The sequence below is a fragment of the Jaculus jaculus genome, chromosome 8 (genome assembly GCF_020740685.1).
Source record: "Jaculus jaculus isolate mJacJac1 chromosome 8, mJacJac1.mat.Y.cur, whole genome shotgun sequence".
NCBI classification, from domain to species: domain Eukaryota; kingdom Metazoa; phylum Chordata; class Mammalia; order Rodentia; family Dipodidae; genus Jaculus; species Jaculus jaculus.
This window is the reverse complement of record NC_059109.1, coordinates 5,403,464-5,419,453: the sequence shown is the minus strand read 5'-3', so window position 1 is coordinate 5,419,453 and position 15,990 is coordinate 5,403,464. Positions and strand designations below refer to the sequence as shown.

At 54.8% G+C, this 15,990-nt stretch overlaps 1 protein-coding gene across 1 annotated transcript; it reads right to left on the bottom strand.

The window, feature by feature from the left end:
* Positions 1 to 1,629: 1,629 nt before the first annotated feature.
* On the bottom strand, positions 1,630 to 11,300 carry Pi16 (peptidase inhibitor 16). Its single transcript, XM_004649768.2, has 6 exons — positions 11,124 to 11,300; positions 6,461 to 6,682; positions 4,530 to 4,639; positions 4,280 to 4,368; positions 3,270 to 3,908; positions 1,630 to 3,049 (listed from the first exon to the last, which is right to left on the bottom strand). Exons 1-6 carry the CDS (start codon positions 11,298 to 11,300, stop codon positions 2,931 to 2,933), a joined length of 1,356 nt encoding a protein of 451 aa, XP_004649825.2. The 3' UTR covers positions 1,630 to 2,930.
* Between the last annotated feature and the right edge of the window lie 4,690 nt (positions 11,301 to 15,990).

Genomic DNA, 15,990 nt, shown 5'->3' with positions numbered 1-15,990 from the left:
CCCTTGTCACCATTAGCCCCGGAAGCCATGGAGTACTGGTAGTGTGGGAGGGGACCTTTCCCTCTGGTCTACAAGGCCCCTGTGTGTCAGCCTCCTGCCCTCTGCGGAACAATCACTTGGCATCCCCTCCTCGCCATGTCACCATTACCTGCCCCTTTGTCTTGGCTTGGCCTGGCTAGTGGGGATACCATGTCCCGTGTTTGTTTCAAGGAAGGGTCTCTCTACCCAGGCTGACCTGGAACTCGCTATGTAGTCTCAGGGTGGCTTCAAACTCACAGTGATCCTCCTACACCTGCCTCCTGAGGGCTGGGATAAAGGCCTGTGCCACCACGCCCGGCTACACAGGGTTTTTTTTTTTAACTTTATTTGAGGGAGAGATAGTGGGCACACTAGGGCCTCCAGTCACTGTAAAACGAACTCCAGACACATGCACCCCTTGTGCATCTGACTTACATGGGTCCTGGGGAATCGAACCAGGTCCTTTGGCTTTGCAAGCAAACGCCTTAACCGCTAAGCCTTCTCTCCAGCCCCCTATAGACAGGCTTTTTAATGTGATCGTTCTCCCGAGGCAGCCAACCAGAGGCAGGTGGAGGCACCCCCAAACTAGATTTGGGTCTGCAGGTCCTGCTCAGCCCAGAGGCTGCCAGACCTGATCATCTATACAAGCATTGGCTCAAGGAAACGTGCTTTGGGGGAGAGCAGCCTTCCTTCTCAGGGGTGCCACTCACCAAACATCTGAGGATAATTAGTGTCTGGGCAAAATAAAGAACATTCCAACAGACAAAGAAAAAGTTTTTGACCAGAGGCAGCACCCTTTCGTAATAGAAATTCCACCATCTTCGGGTCCGGGAACTTCAACAACCTGGTGAAAGGGCATCTGTGAGAACAGCCTATAACTGGGATTCCCACTCGGGAACAAAACAAAAGGTTGGCTGCTCTAGGTCCTCTGTTAAACATCATGCTGGCCTTCATGAGGGAGTTCGGGAGAGAAAATGAAGCAAAACCTCTTGTTACGAAGGAAGAAGTGCAATCTCTACAGGTGACCTGCTCTTGTATGCGTGGAATCATCAGGAAGCCACTAGAACCTTCAGTGCTCATGAAGCTGAGAAAGGAGAGGAGGATCAACTCGCCCGGAGTTCAAGGCCAACCTGGGCTAGAATGAGACCCTGCCTCTTAAACAGCCACATTGTATCTGAAGTTCAGCAAGGCTGTACGATCTATATGCTGGACAAACAGAATTAACAAAGCAGTTTCTTTAGCACAAAAAATAAGGTATTTTGGAGTAAACAAATAGGCCACTTTCATGTGTGTTCTGAAGAATGAATCTGTTGGCTTGTGTTCGTTAGGTCAGTGCCATCACTGAGCTAAACTGCCAACTCCAGAAATCTGAGAATATTTATTTCAAATTATTTGCAAGTAAGGAGAGAATGAGCACACCAGAGCCTCTTTCCACTGCAAATGAACTCCAGATGCATGCACTACCTTGTGCATCTGGCTTTGTGTGGGTACTGAAGAATCAAACCCAGGCCATTGGGCTTTGGGTGCCAAACACCTTTAACCACTGAGCCATCTATCCAGACCCCTGAAACATTTTTTAAAGAAATCAAATAGGCCAGGCATGGTGGCGCACACCTTTAATCACAGCACTCGGGAGGATTGCTGAGTGTTTGAGGCCAGCCTGAGACTACATAGTAAATTCCAGGGCTAGAGTGAGACTATCTCCAGAAACAAACAAAAACTGAGTAAATAGGAAGAGACCCATGTTGGATGATAACTTAAGATAGCAGATTCCACAGTCCCTATCAAAATCTCGGCAGAATCTTTTGCGGTGTGTGGGTTACTGAAAGACCCGGGGGTGGGGGGGAGTAGCGGCCTTGGTTATATGGGTCCGTTCCAGTGTGGCCTGACCCATGGCCAGGTTCCTCTGCTCTCCCGTTTGGACTTTTCCCACCCCCACATCCCCTTGCCCACTTGCTGCTGTTTTCCCGAGGACCACCCTGCTCTGCTCCCCAGGGAGCTCTAGCGCTTTCTCCAGATTCCTCCAGGCACCACTGCCGGTGGAGTGGGCAAAGGAATGAGAGAGGGAAGAGGAAAGCCTTGAATTGTGGGCAGGGCCAGGCGTTTCTGATCCCTTGCCTCCCACTGCACTTGGGACATAGAAGCCTGGAGACCCCACTCCCAAACAGACCTTATTCAGGAGTTCAGGCCGCCCTGGTGGTCCCTGCCTCCTCCCCAGAGGATCCCACTCAGGTGGGACTTGTCTTTTCTCCACCCCTCACAGCTCCCCTTGCAGCTGCACAGGACCCCCGGGGACCGACACACCCCACCCCAGGATCAAAAAGGGCAAGAGGCATCCTGGTCATCATCAAATACACACCCCACCCCTGGTCCAGCTGTCTGCAGGCCTCATGCCCCAGCCCAGATGCTGTGGAGAAAACAACAGCAACAACAACAAAAAAAAAAAAACAAAAAAGCCTTTTTCTTCTGGAGAGCCTCAGCCAGGAAGCATCCAGAGGGCTGCGGGGCAGCTGGGCAGCTCATGTCTTCACCCAGGGAAGACAAGGGCACTTCTGCTGACAGTCCTGGGACTCACGGCTCAAGAAAGAGCCCAGGAAACCAGAAGGGGGCAAGGGGTTCCTCTCCAAGATCCTCGGGCCTTAGGAGGCTGGGAATGCCGCTCCGAACAGCCTGCGGCCAGCTAGAGAGTGGCCCTGCTCAGAGGAAGAGGCACGGAGGGAGGAGAGGGTTGTGCCAGGAGGTGACTCTGAAGGAGCCGCTGGTGGGACCCGAGTGCTGGCCTAGAGTCTGGCCACAGAGCAGGGCCTGCCCAAGAAGCTGTGGCCTGTCGCTTGGAGAAACGCAAGCCCGAATGAGCACGAAGCCAGGCCTCTCCTCTCCGCACCAGGCTTTTCCCTTGGCTGGTGTTCCCATCAGAAGAAGCCTGCCAACAGCAGGGGAGGCAGCAGCAGCCACAGTCCGGGAAAAGGGCTCCACGCGTGACCAGAGCTCTGCTGTGTCTTCCAGCCGGGCTTGTCAGGGGCCTCCGCACCTGCGGGAAGGAAGGAAGGAAGGGGCTTTGTCTCAAGCCCGAGTCTGGCTGGGGCCTGACCTCCCTGGCCCCACCATGCAAGGCACCGGTAGCAGGCAGGGAAGGAAACACCTTCCAGAGGGCACATGCTCGCCACTACGCCCCTGCCACCAGCCTGGGGGGCAGGATGCCTGCATTTTGGGGGCGAGCAAAGAGGGAAGGTAGGGGCTGCAGGCCTTACCTGGCCAGGAAGACTGCAAGGCCAGAGTGCGCCCACCCGAGGCGTTAGCGGAGGCAGGGGCACTGGGGAAACTGGGCTTGGAGGCAGGGGGCTCCGAGTGGTCCAGAGAGGCCTGCCGCTCGTGGGGCTGAAAGGCCAAGGACTCCCTGGAAAGAGGCAACTCCGCCAGGGACTCTTCCTCGGACCGGGGTAGGGGTTCTCCTGTGCCCGTGAAGGCCATCTTGGGGTACAGAGACCTCTCTGGGCTCAAGGAGGGTGGACCTGTCTTGCTGGTTATTTTGTCCGTAGACTTGGGGACCGGGATGTGGGTCGATGTGAGGATGTTATCTGCCCCTTCATGCAACGTGAGCTGGGTGGAAGTTGCAGAAATGGTAGGGGCGTCAGTGGTTAGGGAAGGCGGAGTCTCTGTTGCCATGGAGGAGGAAGAGGAGGAGCCTTCCGTTGCTAAGGAAGATGGGGCCTTTGTCTCTACGGCGGTCGCGGCCTCCGTTGCCCGCGGGCCCGGGACCTCTGTCACCGACAAGTGCGTAGTCTCCGTCGCTAGGGACGGAGTACTGGTTTTGCTGGTGGCTGTGGTGGGTGGGACCTCGGTGACCCGCAGAGGGAAATCCTGCGCCTCTCCCAGGCCCGTAGTGGGCTCTGGTAGGACAGGCAAGGCGTGGCATTAGTGCTGCAAACCGGACCCCAACATCCCTCACCCCCCCCACGCCCACACACGCCTGGTGACGGTGATACTGACACGCCCCTCCATCCTCCGCCCCGGGCCCTGCACCTCGCCGGGGAACCTCACTGCGTTCCTGCGTGCCACCCGCCCCGCGCAGTGCAGACCCCGGCCCCTCCCTGCGTGCCACCGCCCACGTCGCGAGGAGCCCCTGGACTGTCCACCTGGCTCGGCGGAGGGTGACATCTGCGCAGGGAGGGCCAAGCGGCCGGCGGAGGGGGGTCCCTGGTGGTAGCATCCCGCAGGGCCCGCCCCTGCCACCCCGAGACCTCGCCCGCCCGCAGCTCACCGCAGAGGGAGTCCTCGCAGCGGTAGCCAGGGGGGCATCGGGAACACGGGGGTCCCTCCTGGTAGGGCCTTTGTCCTCTCACGTTCCCCCTGCGGGAGGAGCAGGCGGTGATGGAGGAGAGGCTCCCAACCTCCTGGCCCCCAACACACACTCAGGTCGTCCCCATAGCCCCTCTCCCCTGGGTCCTGTCCAGCTAACTGTCGCCCTCTTGCTTCCTTGGCCGGTGTCCACGTGTCCCCTGCGCACTTACGGGGGCTCGTAATTGCACACGAGCAGTTGGATGTTGGTCTCCTCCACTCCTTGCAGCGTCTCGCAGAAGTGGGAACCACAGCCGATCCTCTCTGTCTTGCCCCAGACCACCTGCGCGGGGGAGGGGGGGGGGACCAGCAGTTTACAAGCCCTGACCTGAGTGGCCCCTTCCTGGTGTCGCTGTGGAGTGAGGAGAAAACATCCTCACGGGTGAGATCCAAGTCCCCATAGACATGGAACTTGAGGACAAAATTGAGCAGAGGGGCGTGGTGGTGATGGTGGGGTGTCTACTGGCCCCTGCATCAGGCCTGGTACCCTCTAAGTCTTCCCAGTGATTGGTGGCTCAGCCTATAGTCCCCCCTTCCCCCCCACCCACCCCCCGCCTCCGGAGGCTCCTGGCTGCTAGAATGAACAGCGCTCAAACCACCTTTGCGGCCGTCACGGGGGTGACACCATCTTTTGCTCTCTAGACCCTGAGCCAGAAGCTGGGGGTGGGGGAGGGGAGTTGGGCAGACCCTCCTGGTGGCCACTTCTGTTTGATGGTGAGTGTGGCATGTCCACAGGGAAGGCCGTAGGGAGGGCTGGGTGGATACTTGTGCGGACTTCCTTCCTTATAGATTAAGACTTGCAAACGCCACCCCAAAAGAGGCACTGAAAATAGACGTGAGCAAAAATAGCTGGTGGGAAGGTGGTTTTTCTTTTTCTTTCAAGTTATCAGTTATACACGACATTGGGAAGAGAGAACGATTCATGTTAACACTAATATGAGCTCACCAAGTCTCTTATCTGTTAAAGCAAAACTCTCCCATGCAGTGATAATCCAGCGATAAGCAAAGAAATGACTGGCTCAGGTAGGAAATGCTGTCAGGCGTTCTAAGGACTCATGTTCTACTCTCCATATCCACAGGTGGCCCCCAAGCACCTGAAGGTTCAGCCCCGCCCATCATGCACGTGGCCTCGCCCCACACCTGGAGGCTCCTCCCCTTCATCATGCACGTGGCCCCGCCCCACATCTGGAGGCTCCTCCCCTTCATCATGCACGTGGCCTCGCCCCACACCTGGAGGCTCCTCCTCTTCCATCATGCACGTGGCCCCGCCCCACACCTGGCGGCTCCTCCCCCTTCGTGCACGTGGCCTCGCCCCACACCTGGAGTCTCCTTCCCCTTCATCATGCACGTGGCCTCGCCCCACACCTGGAGTCTCCTTCCCCTTCATCATGCACGTGGCCCCGCCCCACATCTGGAGGCTCCTCCCCTTCATCATGCACGTGGCCCCGCCCCACACCTGGAGGCTCCTCCTCTTCCATCATGCACGTGGCCTCGCCCCACACCTGGCGGCTCCTCCCCCTTCATCATGCACGTGGCCTCGCCCCACACCTGGAGTCTCCTTCCCCTTCATCATGCACGTGGCCTCGCCCCACACCTGGAGTCTCCTTCCCCTTCATCATGCACGTGGCCTCGCCCCACACCTGGAGTCTCCTTTCCCTTCATCATGCACGTGGCCCCGCCCCATACTGGAGGCTCCTCCCCTTCATCATGCACGTGGCCCCGCCCCACACCTGGCGGCTCCTCCCCCTTCATCATGCACGTGGCCTCGCCCCACACCTGGCGGCTCCTCCCCATTCATCATGCACGTGGCCCCGCCCCACACCTGGCGGCTCCTTCCCCTTCATCATGCACGTGGCCCCGCCCCACACCTGGCGGCTCCTCCCCCTTCATCATGCACGTGGCCCCGCCCCACATCTGGAGGCTCCTCCTCTTCCATCATGCACGTGGCCTCGCCCCACACCTGGAGCTCCTCCCCTTCATCATGCACGTGGCCCCGCCCCACACCTGGCGGCTCCTCCCCCTTCATCATGCACGTGGCCCCGCCCCACACCTGGAGGCTCCTCCCCCTTCATCATGCACGTGGCTCCGCCTGCCGGCCTCGCACCTGCGTGTAGTGGCCGCACATCTGGCCGGGGTCGCAGGCCGCGGCGCTGAGATTGTAGTACTCTCGCTCCTGGTGCCACTCCTCCATGGCCAGGGGCACGTCCATGCCCTCGTCGGTGATGGCGAACAGGTTCTCGCCGCGCCGCCCGCGCTCCTTGTTGTGGCCCCACACGCACTTTTGCGCGTAGGCTTCCGCGAAGGCGGCCAGCTCCGGGTCCCATCTCTGCAGGCGGGTGGGCAGGAGAGGAAGGCCATCAGATCTGAGGCCAGACACCTGAGTGGTCCTTGGCCATTACCTGTCGCAGCTGGCCGCCTCTGTTCCTGCTGGGTTTCTTTTTTAAAACTTTCTAATTTTTATTTATTTTTTGTTTTTGAGGCAGGGTCTCACTGTAGCCCAAGCTGACCTAGAAGTCACTATGTAGTCTCAGGGTGTCCTTGAACTTCCTGCTGTCCTCCTACCTCTGCCTCCCAAGTGCTGGGATCATAGGCATGCACCACTACACCAGGTCGTTTTTAAAACTTTTAAAAAATTTGCCTGAGAGAAAGCGGCAGAGAGAGAAAGAGAGAGGAGGGAGAGAATGGGTGCACCAAGGCCTCTAGCTGCTGCAAATGAACTCCAGGCCCATGCGCCACCTTGTGTATCTGGCATACGTGGGTCCTAGGGAATCAAACCTGGATCCTTTGACTTTGCAGGCAAATACCTTAACCGCTAAGCCATCCCTCCAGCCCTTTTTTTAAACTTTAAAAAAATATTTATTGCAAGGAGAGAGAATGGATGGTACAAGGTGTCCAGCCACTGCAAACGAACTCCAGATGTGCAGCTGGCTTTATGTGGGTACTGGGGACTCGAACCTTGGTTCTTGGGCTTCACAAGCAAGCACCTTAACTGGTAAACCATTGCTTCAGCCCCACCCTCCCTCTATAACCGAACCTGGGGCACTAAGCATTGCAGTCGAGTGCCTTAAGGGCTGAACCATCCCTCCACCCCTCCTGCTGGGTTTCTTTGGGGAGTCTGGAAAGTGCCACACAATGCCATGCCGCGGGTTTTGTCAAATGTGAGGTTTCACCAGCCGTGTGATTTGAGACAGGTGGTTGTATAACCATTCTGAACCCTCAGAAGTCATGGGAGGCGGGGAGACAGATGAAGGTGAGACATCATCATCATTATTATTTTGGTTTTTCGAGGTAGGGTTTCACTTTAGCCCAGACTGACCTGGCATTTACTATGTAGTCTCAGGGTAGCCTCGAACTCACAGTGATCCTCCTACCTCTGCCTCCCAAATGCTGGGACTAAAGGTGTGTGCCACCACGCCTGCCTTGTGAGACTCTGGTTTCAGTACCCTGTGTCAGTGGTGGATAGATGTGTCTGTCCTAGGGCCAAGGGAACTGCTCTGAAGTGGCCCAGCTATCCAAGGAGATGCTGACAGACTAGGTAATGGCGGTGCGCCGCCCTCCTCCCATTGTGGGATGTGGGGTTGCACTCCCACGGTCCCCTTGGGGCTCTCCTCGCGTTGCCTTGGCTTTCTCTAGGCTTCCCTCTCAGGTGCTCTTCCCAAGTATTCAGACTCCTGTCCCCAGACACCCTCGTCCCTAGGAAAACCCCAATGTCACTGGGGCACACAGTTATATAGCCTGTGATCAGAGCCTCGTTATCCCAATGTCCCCAAACCCTATGGCAACGTTCTCCACTGGAGAATCTCAGGTGAGACACTGGGGGGCGGGGTGTGGGGGGCTTTAGCTCTGAGGGACTCTGAGGTTCTGTGTCCCTGGCTGGAAGGACACTCAGAGTGTGGGTGGGAAGATGGATGAACGAGGCATGTGACCCATGGGAGTAAGGAGAAGGCCTGGATCCTATTAAACTGTCCTTGGCCTCTCCTAGAAATGGATGTCTGCCGGCCACCCGTGCTCCACCCTCCGAGGGTCCAGCCAGCTTCCCGAGCCAGACGGCCGGGAAAGCAGCGAGAGAGCTTGGGTGACCCTGAGAGGAGGGGCTGTGTGACCTGCTCACTCCCACTCAGTGCTTTCAGGAACAGCTGTGAGAGCCCTGGCCTGGGACAGCCCCACTGCTGTGGCTCTCTGGCCACCTTTGTCTCAGATCACTGGTCCCTGAAGAGGTGAGTGATTGGGGGGCAGGGGGAATGGAAGGTGCTGGGAACCAGGATCGGGGTGTCTGGGGTGATACGCGGGGCTCCAGGCTAGGTGGTGAGCTTCCTTGGGGATGGGCAGGGACACACGAACAATGTCTGTCACCACGCTGGCATATTGGAATTGGCTGAAACAAGGCGTTGCTCTACTTAGTAATGAAAACCATGGAAGGTTTCTCTTAGTGGTCCTGACCCCCCTTTTCCCCTCCCCCTGTGGAGAGGCAAGAATCATGATTCCCAACCCACACTTGGCTACATGGTCCCCATCTGAAAGCAAGTCCATCCATCCATCCTGTCATTGAGGAGTCCTGGGCACTGGGCCAGGCTGGAGCAACAGCTAGAGCAAAGAAGCCCACATTGCCGTGGCTACTGGCCCTGAGTGCGCTGAGGTGGATGGCACAGGTGGTGAGTATTGCAGGGCACCACAGGCCTGGGCAGCCAGGCTGAAAGACGAGGAGGGCTCACCGTGGTATTAGCCGGGGCAGGAGAAGCACTCTGAGGGCACCTGTGGGCGGCGGGGTTTTCAGGATCTGCGCTTGGGGAAACCGGGACCCAACAGTGAGTCCAGGCCTCAGTCGGGCATCCAAGCTCCTTATTGTCATCTGCAGTCCCTGGTTGCCAAGGCCAGTGGGGCCGCAAACATCAACTGCCACGCTGTGGGCACGTCGCACCCATCAAGCTGCCTGACCCACAGGGCAAGGGGTGTCAGGCACCTCCACTTTCCTTCGGGGCGTGATGACCTTTTTTTCTTTTTTAAATTATTTAGGGCTGGAGGGATGGCATAGTGGTTAAAGCGCTTTCCTACAAAGCCAAAGGACCCAGGTTCAATTCCCCAGGACCCATGTAAGCCAGATGCACAAGGGGGCGCACGCATCTGGAGTTCATTTACAGGGGCTGGCAGCCCTGGTGCACCCATTCTCTCTCTCTCCCCCTGCCTATTTCTCTCTCTCAAATAAATAAAAATAAAATATTTTTTTAAAGTTATTTATTTGCAAGCAGAGTAAAAGTGAGCCATGTGCCACTTTGTGCATCTGACTTTATGTGGGTGCTGGGGTATCAAACTTGGGTTGTTAGCTTTTGCAGGCAAACACCTTAACAGCTCCTTAACCACTAAGCCGTCTCTCCAGGCCTGAATAATGACCTCTGAAAGGAGAGGTCTCCCTCAGAGCCACTACGACATGCAGGACAAGTTGAGGTTTAGAACTCAGGTGTGGGAGCTGGGCGCCGTGGCATACACCTTTAACTCCAGCACTCAGGAGGCAGACATAGGAGGACGGCTGTGAGTTCAAGGCCACCCTGAGGCTACAGAGTGAATTCCAGGTTAGCCTGGGCTAGAGCGAGACCCTACCTGGAAAACAAAACAGCTCAGGTGTGGGAACTCCAGGCTCATGGCTATGTCCCTCCGATGTGAATTTGCTCATGGACACTGGATCTTGGATACTAGCCACCAGCTTATGGGCCACCAGAGCACCCTCTGGAGCCAGTTTGGACTCTGGGAGGGCAGGAAGGAAGGGAGTTTCTCACTTTATCGCCAGCAATCCTGACCACAGACATCCTGGTCCCAACTCTGCCAGAGGCGATGGTCACTGTTCTCATCGTGACTCCTGGCATCGTGCTTCTGCCACAAGTGGGCTTCGCTCATTAGTACGTAGATTATATATTCATAGTTGTAGGATGTGCCTTTTAGAATTCACTCTCACAGCCGGGTGTGGTGGCGCACCCCTTGAATCCCGGCACTCGGGAGGCAGAGAGAGGTGGGAGGATTGCCGTGAGTTCAAGGCCACCCTGAGACTACGTAGTTAATTCCAGGTCAGCCTGAGCCAAAATGAGACCCTACCTCGAAAAACAAAAACAAAACAAAAAAAAAAAAAGAATTCACTCTCACGTGTCTGGGAGATTATATATATATATATATATACACACACACACACATATACATTATTTATATAGATAGAAAATATACACACATGTACACATGTGTGTATACATACATGGAGAAAGAGAGAGATGTAGGTATGGTTATGCCCCTATTTTACACAGGAAAAGCAGAGACCACAAGGCTACAGGATGCGCCCCTAAGTATAGGTCTTATCTGTGATGGAGACAGCCCCAGGATCTTCCGCTTCTGTTCTCACCCACCTCCTCAGCACCTCCATCCTACCTGGGTGCCCAGACCCACCCTGCCACCCTCTTCCTCTTCTTGTCCCCTGTGAGAACTCTCATAAACACCTTTCACAGCGTGTGCTCCCTTTCAGGCCATGTGCATTTTAGGGAGCGTTGTGGAGGAGTCACTGGAGTGGGAAGCCAGGGCTTGGGCCTCAGTTTCCTCATCTGGATAATGGGGCTACTTTATACATAACCTATGAGTTACATCATAATGTCAGGGACCCCTTCAGTGACCAAAGATCAAAATGGCTGAGATGGCAGCAGAGTGGGGAGCAGGTGTGAGGAAGGGGGCTTACGGCGGGCTGTGCCCAGCATCCCTTCTATCCTACGAGGCCTCCGCCCAGCCGCACTCACCATCCGCAGCATGTTCGAGGCCGCTGGGGACACCTGGGCACGGTAGAGGTTGTGCAGCTCCACCATGGCCCGCTTCTCATCCTCCGTGAGGGCTCCGGCAGCGCCTGTGGCAGCCACCAGCAGCAGCAGCAGCAGCAGCGGTGGCCAGAGCGCCCCGAGGCTGCGGGAGCGGTGCATGGTGGCCAGCCCTCTCTGCCTCTCCCGACCAGGGGTCTGGCGGCTGGATTTAAAGTCCTTCCCACGCAAGCACCACCCTGGCTTGGGTGGGGCGGCAGGGGCTGTGTGTCTGGAGGCCCAGCCCGGCTTTCACAGTGTCGCTGGGAGGGCTGGGTGTCGAGTCCTGACCAGCTCCGTCCACTCCCCTGGAGTCCTTGGCAACAGCCTTCTTTCTCGGTAACAGGGCTCTGTCTGGCCAAGAGCGATGTGAGCTGCTCGGTGTCTCCCAAGGTGTGGGCCAGTCCTCAGCGGGTGAATCCGGGGACCATCTGCACAGCAGGGACTGTTGCACCTATTCACACCTGCTAGGTGCTGAGGATGGAAGAGGAGGAGGAAACGCGACGTGGTACCCCGCACAGGGTTGGATGGGATGAATAAGTTACTGGTGGCATTAAAAGGGCCAGGGCACAGAGGTAGGAGGATTACTGTGAGTTCAAGGTCAGCCTGAGACTACATAGTGAATGCCAGGTCAGCCCAGGCTAGAGCAAGACCCTCCCTCAAAAAAAAATTTAAAAAAGGCCCAGAGAGATGGCTTAGTGGTTCAGCTCTTGACTGTGAAGCCTAAGGACCCCGGTTCGAGGCTTGATTCCCCAGAACCCACGTTAGCCAGATGCATAAGGGGGCGCACGTGTCTGGAGTTCATTTGCAATGGCTGGAGGCCCTGGTGTGCCCATTCTCTCTCTCTTTCCCCCTCTCTCTCTCTGTGTCTGTCACTCTCAAATGAAGGAATAAATAAATGAATAAAATACTACAGGCATGAAATGACCTTTAAAAAAAAAAAAACTAAAAAAAGAAAGAGGAAAAATTGCCAGGCATGGTGGCATATACCTTTAATCCCAGAACTTAGGAGGCAGAGGTAGAAGGATCATTATGAGTTCAAGGCTAGCCTGGAACTACAAAGTAAATTTCAGGTCAGCCTGGGGTAGAGTGAAACTCTGCCTTGAAAAAAAAATTGAATCAGTAGAGGAAATAAAGTTTATTAAAAATGAAAAAATCTTAGATCCCACTTGGTCAGAAGGGCTTAACACCTTTTACTTCTTAAGTCAGAAATTGTACCTTAAACTTCAAAAGTCATATTCTTCAATAAAATCAAGTGCACTGAAAAAAAGGGGGGTCCAGGGGTAGGGCTGGAGAGATGGCTTAGTGGTTAAGGTGCTTGCCTGCAAAGCCAAAGGACCCAGGTTCAACTCCCCAGGACCCATGTTAGCCAGATGCACAAGGTGGCTCATGCGTCTGCAGTTTGTTTGCAGCAGCTGAGGCCCTGATGCGCCCATTCTCTCTGTATCTGCCTCTCTTTCTCTCTTTCTCTCATATAAAATAAATTTTAAAAAATATTTTTAAAAACGGTGGTGGTGTGGGGGGGGGACCAGGTTAAGATGAGGTGATATGTGGCTAAACGTTTGGAACCGCCCAAGTCTGAATCAGGGTCTTGCCCATTGCTATTCGTGATTCTAGCAGAGCTGAGTCCTTGAGAATCACAGTGCCCACCTCCGGGATGCAGGGAGAGGGGTGTGACATGCTACCCTCCTGTGACCAGCCTTGTGGGGAGGAGCACCCTTGCTGTGGGGGCGGGGCCTGAGGTGTGGCCACTCCCGCTGTGTCATGGTGCCAGGCTGTGAGCTCTGGGCAGTTTGGGCTTTTTTTTTTTTTTTTGGTTTGTTTTTATTTTATGTATTTATTTGAGAGCGACAGACAGAGAGAGAAAGAGTCAGATAGAGAGAATGGGCGCACCAGGGCCTCCAGCCACTGCAAACAAACTCCAGACACATGCGCCCCCTTGTGCATCTGGATAACGTGGGTCCTGGGGAATCGAGCCTCGAACCAGGGTCCTTAGGCTTCACAGGCAAGCGCTTAACCGCTAAGCCATCTCTCCGGCCTGAGTTTGGGCTTTTGTATGCCTGCCTTGAGGTGCTTCTGGGGAAGTGGGGTGCTGAGACCCCTCCACTCTTGAGTGAGGTGCTGCTGTAGAGGGGCATAGTATTGAGGGACTTGGCGCAGGGCCTGGGCTAGCTCTCCACTGTCACGACCTGGCCTCAGTCTTGGTAGGGAGCTGAAGTCAGTGTGTTTGACAGTAGCTGAGATCTTTGGAGCTTGCACCCTCAGGCAATGGGGGTCCTTGCTCTCTCGCTCTCTCTCTCTTTAAGGTAGGGTTTTGCTGTAGCCGAGGCTGACCTGGAATTCACTATGAAGTCTCAGGCTGGCCTCGAACTCACAATGATTCACCTACCTCTGCCTCCTGAGTGCTAGGATTAAAGGCGTGCACCACCACCACCCAGCTAAGATGTAGTTATTTCTGTTTCCAAGAAAAAGAGAAACATTAACTAGTTTTCAGTTATCTATTCTCTCTTAGCTTAAAGATAGGTTAATCCAACTTTTTTCTTTGCTTTTTAATATTTTATTTACTTATTTTTGGTTTTTCAACGTAGGGTCTCACTCTAGCCCAGGCTGACCTGGAATTCACTACGTAGTCTCAGAGTGGCCTCGAACTCTCTGCAATCCTACTACCTCTGCCTCCCAAGTGCTAGGATTAAAGGCGTGCACCACCACGTCCGGCTCCCTGCTCACTTTTGAGAACTTCAGAAAGCCTTCTTATATACGCTTTGTAAGATTTCAAGAAAAGCTGTCACTCTGCCCGGGCCTCTGGGTAAAGATTATGCAAAACCAACTGGGATTCCACACAACCAAAGAGCTGTCACCACTAATAAATTCAGTGGTGTTGCTGGACACAAGATGAGTTGTTTCTGTTAGCTGACGATGAATAACGCAGGGAGGAAAGTGAGGGGACACTTCTGGTTTCACTAAGACAGGGAAAGGGACACTCGGGCTGGGGTGGGACGGGGGCTCAGTGGGGAGTGTGTGCCCACAGAAATGCTGAGGAATAAACTTAACCAAGGAGGCAAAAGACTTCTGTAGTGAGAACAGCAAACTGCCCAAATTGGACCCAAATAAACAGAAAGACACACCGCGTTTGTGAGTTAGAAGACATAATGTGACCCTAAACAATCTACAGATTCGATGCGAGCTGATCAAAATCCCAATAAGCTCTTTGCAACAGAAAAATCCTAAAACAGAATCTCAAGTAGCCAAGAGAATCTTGAAAAAAGAAAAAAAAAAAAAAAAAGAATGAAGTTGAAAACTCACACCATGTAAAAACTTAACTACAACCTGGGCGCGGTGGCACATGCCTTTAATCTCAGCACTTGGGAGGCAGAGGTAGGAGGATCGCTATATGGCCTGAAGTAAATTGCTTGAAGAAGCACAATTCCCCACAATGCCTTGCTCACTGTTGACGTGTGGAGTTACTTCTGCTTTGGCTTCTATGCTGAGCTAAATCTTTATCCCCAACCCACCCCCCACAACCCCATCACCTGGAATTCACTATGTGTGTGTGTGTGTGTGTGTGTGTGTATGTGTGTGTGTGTGTTTATTTGAGATAGAGAATGGGCATGCCAGGGCCTCCAGCCACTTCAAATGAACTCCAGATGCATGTGCTACCTTGTGCACCTGGTTTATGTGGGTCCGGGAAATCAAACCTGGGCCCTTGGGCTTTGTAGGCAAACGCCTTAACCGCTAAGCCTTCTCTCCAGCCCTCAAATAAATAAATAGTTTTTTAAAAATCTGAGCATGATGTATAACACCTTTAACTCCAGTGTTTAGGAGGCTGAGGTAAGAGGATTGCCATGAATTAGAGGTCAGCTTGGGCTACAGAGCGAATTCCAGGGTCTCACTCTAATGCGAGCTGTCCTGGAGCTGAAGTCCCCTTCCCTTTCCTGCTGTGGGCAGGCAGGAGAGGAACAGAGGAGGCTGGTGAGGAAGAGACAGACAGGCAGACAGGAGGCAAGATGTTCCCAGGGAAGGGAGAGGAGAAGACAGCAAGTCAGGAGAGTTCAAGGTCAGACCCTGGTTGGCCCCTCAAAGCTAACTGGGTCTATACTCTGAATTGCTGGGTGCTAGCACCTCATAGGTGGGAGCTGTTGTGAACAGGTTATTGAAGCAGAGATCCCAGGTTTGGGGCTGATTGGCTCTGTGGGTGCCTGAAACCACAAGTGACCGCCTTCCCTTGAGAGGCAAGTCTGGATGCCCAGCCCCCCTCGGATCCTAAGCAGGCCTGGGTTCCTCACAGCCTGGTGGTAGCAGAGGCCCCTTCTCCCTCTGAAAGGCCAACTTCCACAGCCCTCAGCAAGAAGCAGGGTGGGGGCTCCCTCACCACCAGCTGTATTGGCTCCGTAGGACTTCAGGGGGACAAAAATGCGAATGTGTCCTCCTCCATTAGTATGTGGCTGGGTCAGGATCTGGGCATGAGCTGTGCCCAGGACAAACAGGAGGGACGTGTGTGTGTGTGTGTGTGTGTGTGTGTGTGTGTGTGTGTGAGAGAGAGAGACTGGCAGGGGGCCAGCCCGTGCAGGTGTTTGGGCCTGATAGCCAGGTAGCCGTGACACTGGGGACCAGAGAAGAGTGTGTGTGAGGACAGGGGGACAGCTGAATGGCAGGATGAGGAATGGCCAGATGTCTCCAGAGGCCCCTTTGGCCAGTCTCCCAGGCAAGTCTCCACTGAAGCCAGTTTGATCGGCCTATAGCAGACACTGACCTTGAACTCCCGATTCCCCTGCCTCCACCTCCCAAGTGCTAGGATTATAGGCCCAGCTTCTGC

Coding starts and splice junctions, on each gene's coding strand:
- Pi16 (XM_004649768.2), bottom strand. CDS start 11,300: ATGCACCGCTCCCGCAGCCTCGGGGCGCTCTGGCCACCGCTGCTGCTG. Junction 6,683..11,123: donor CCTCGAACATGCTGCGGATG/GTGAGTGCGGCT, acceptor ACCCGCCTGCAG/AGATGGGACCCGGAGCTGGC. Junction 4,369..4,529: donor GTGTGCAATTACGAGCCCCC/GTAAGTGCGCAG, acceptor CTCCTCCCGCAG/GGGGAACGTGAGAGGACAAA.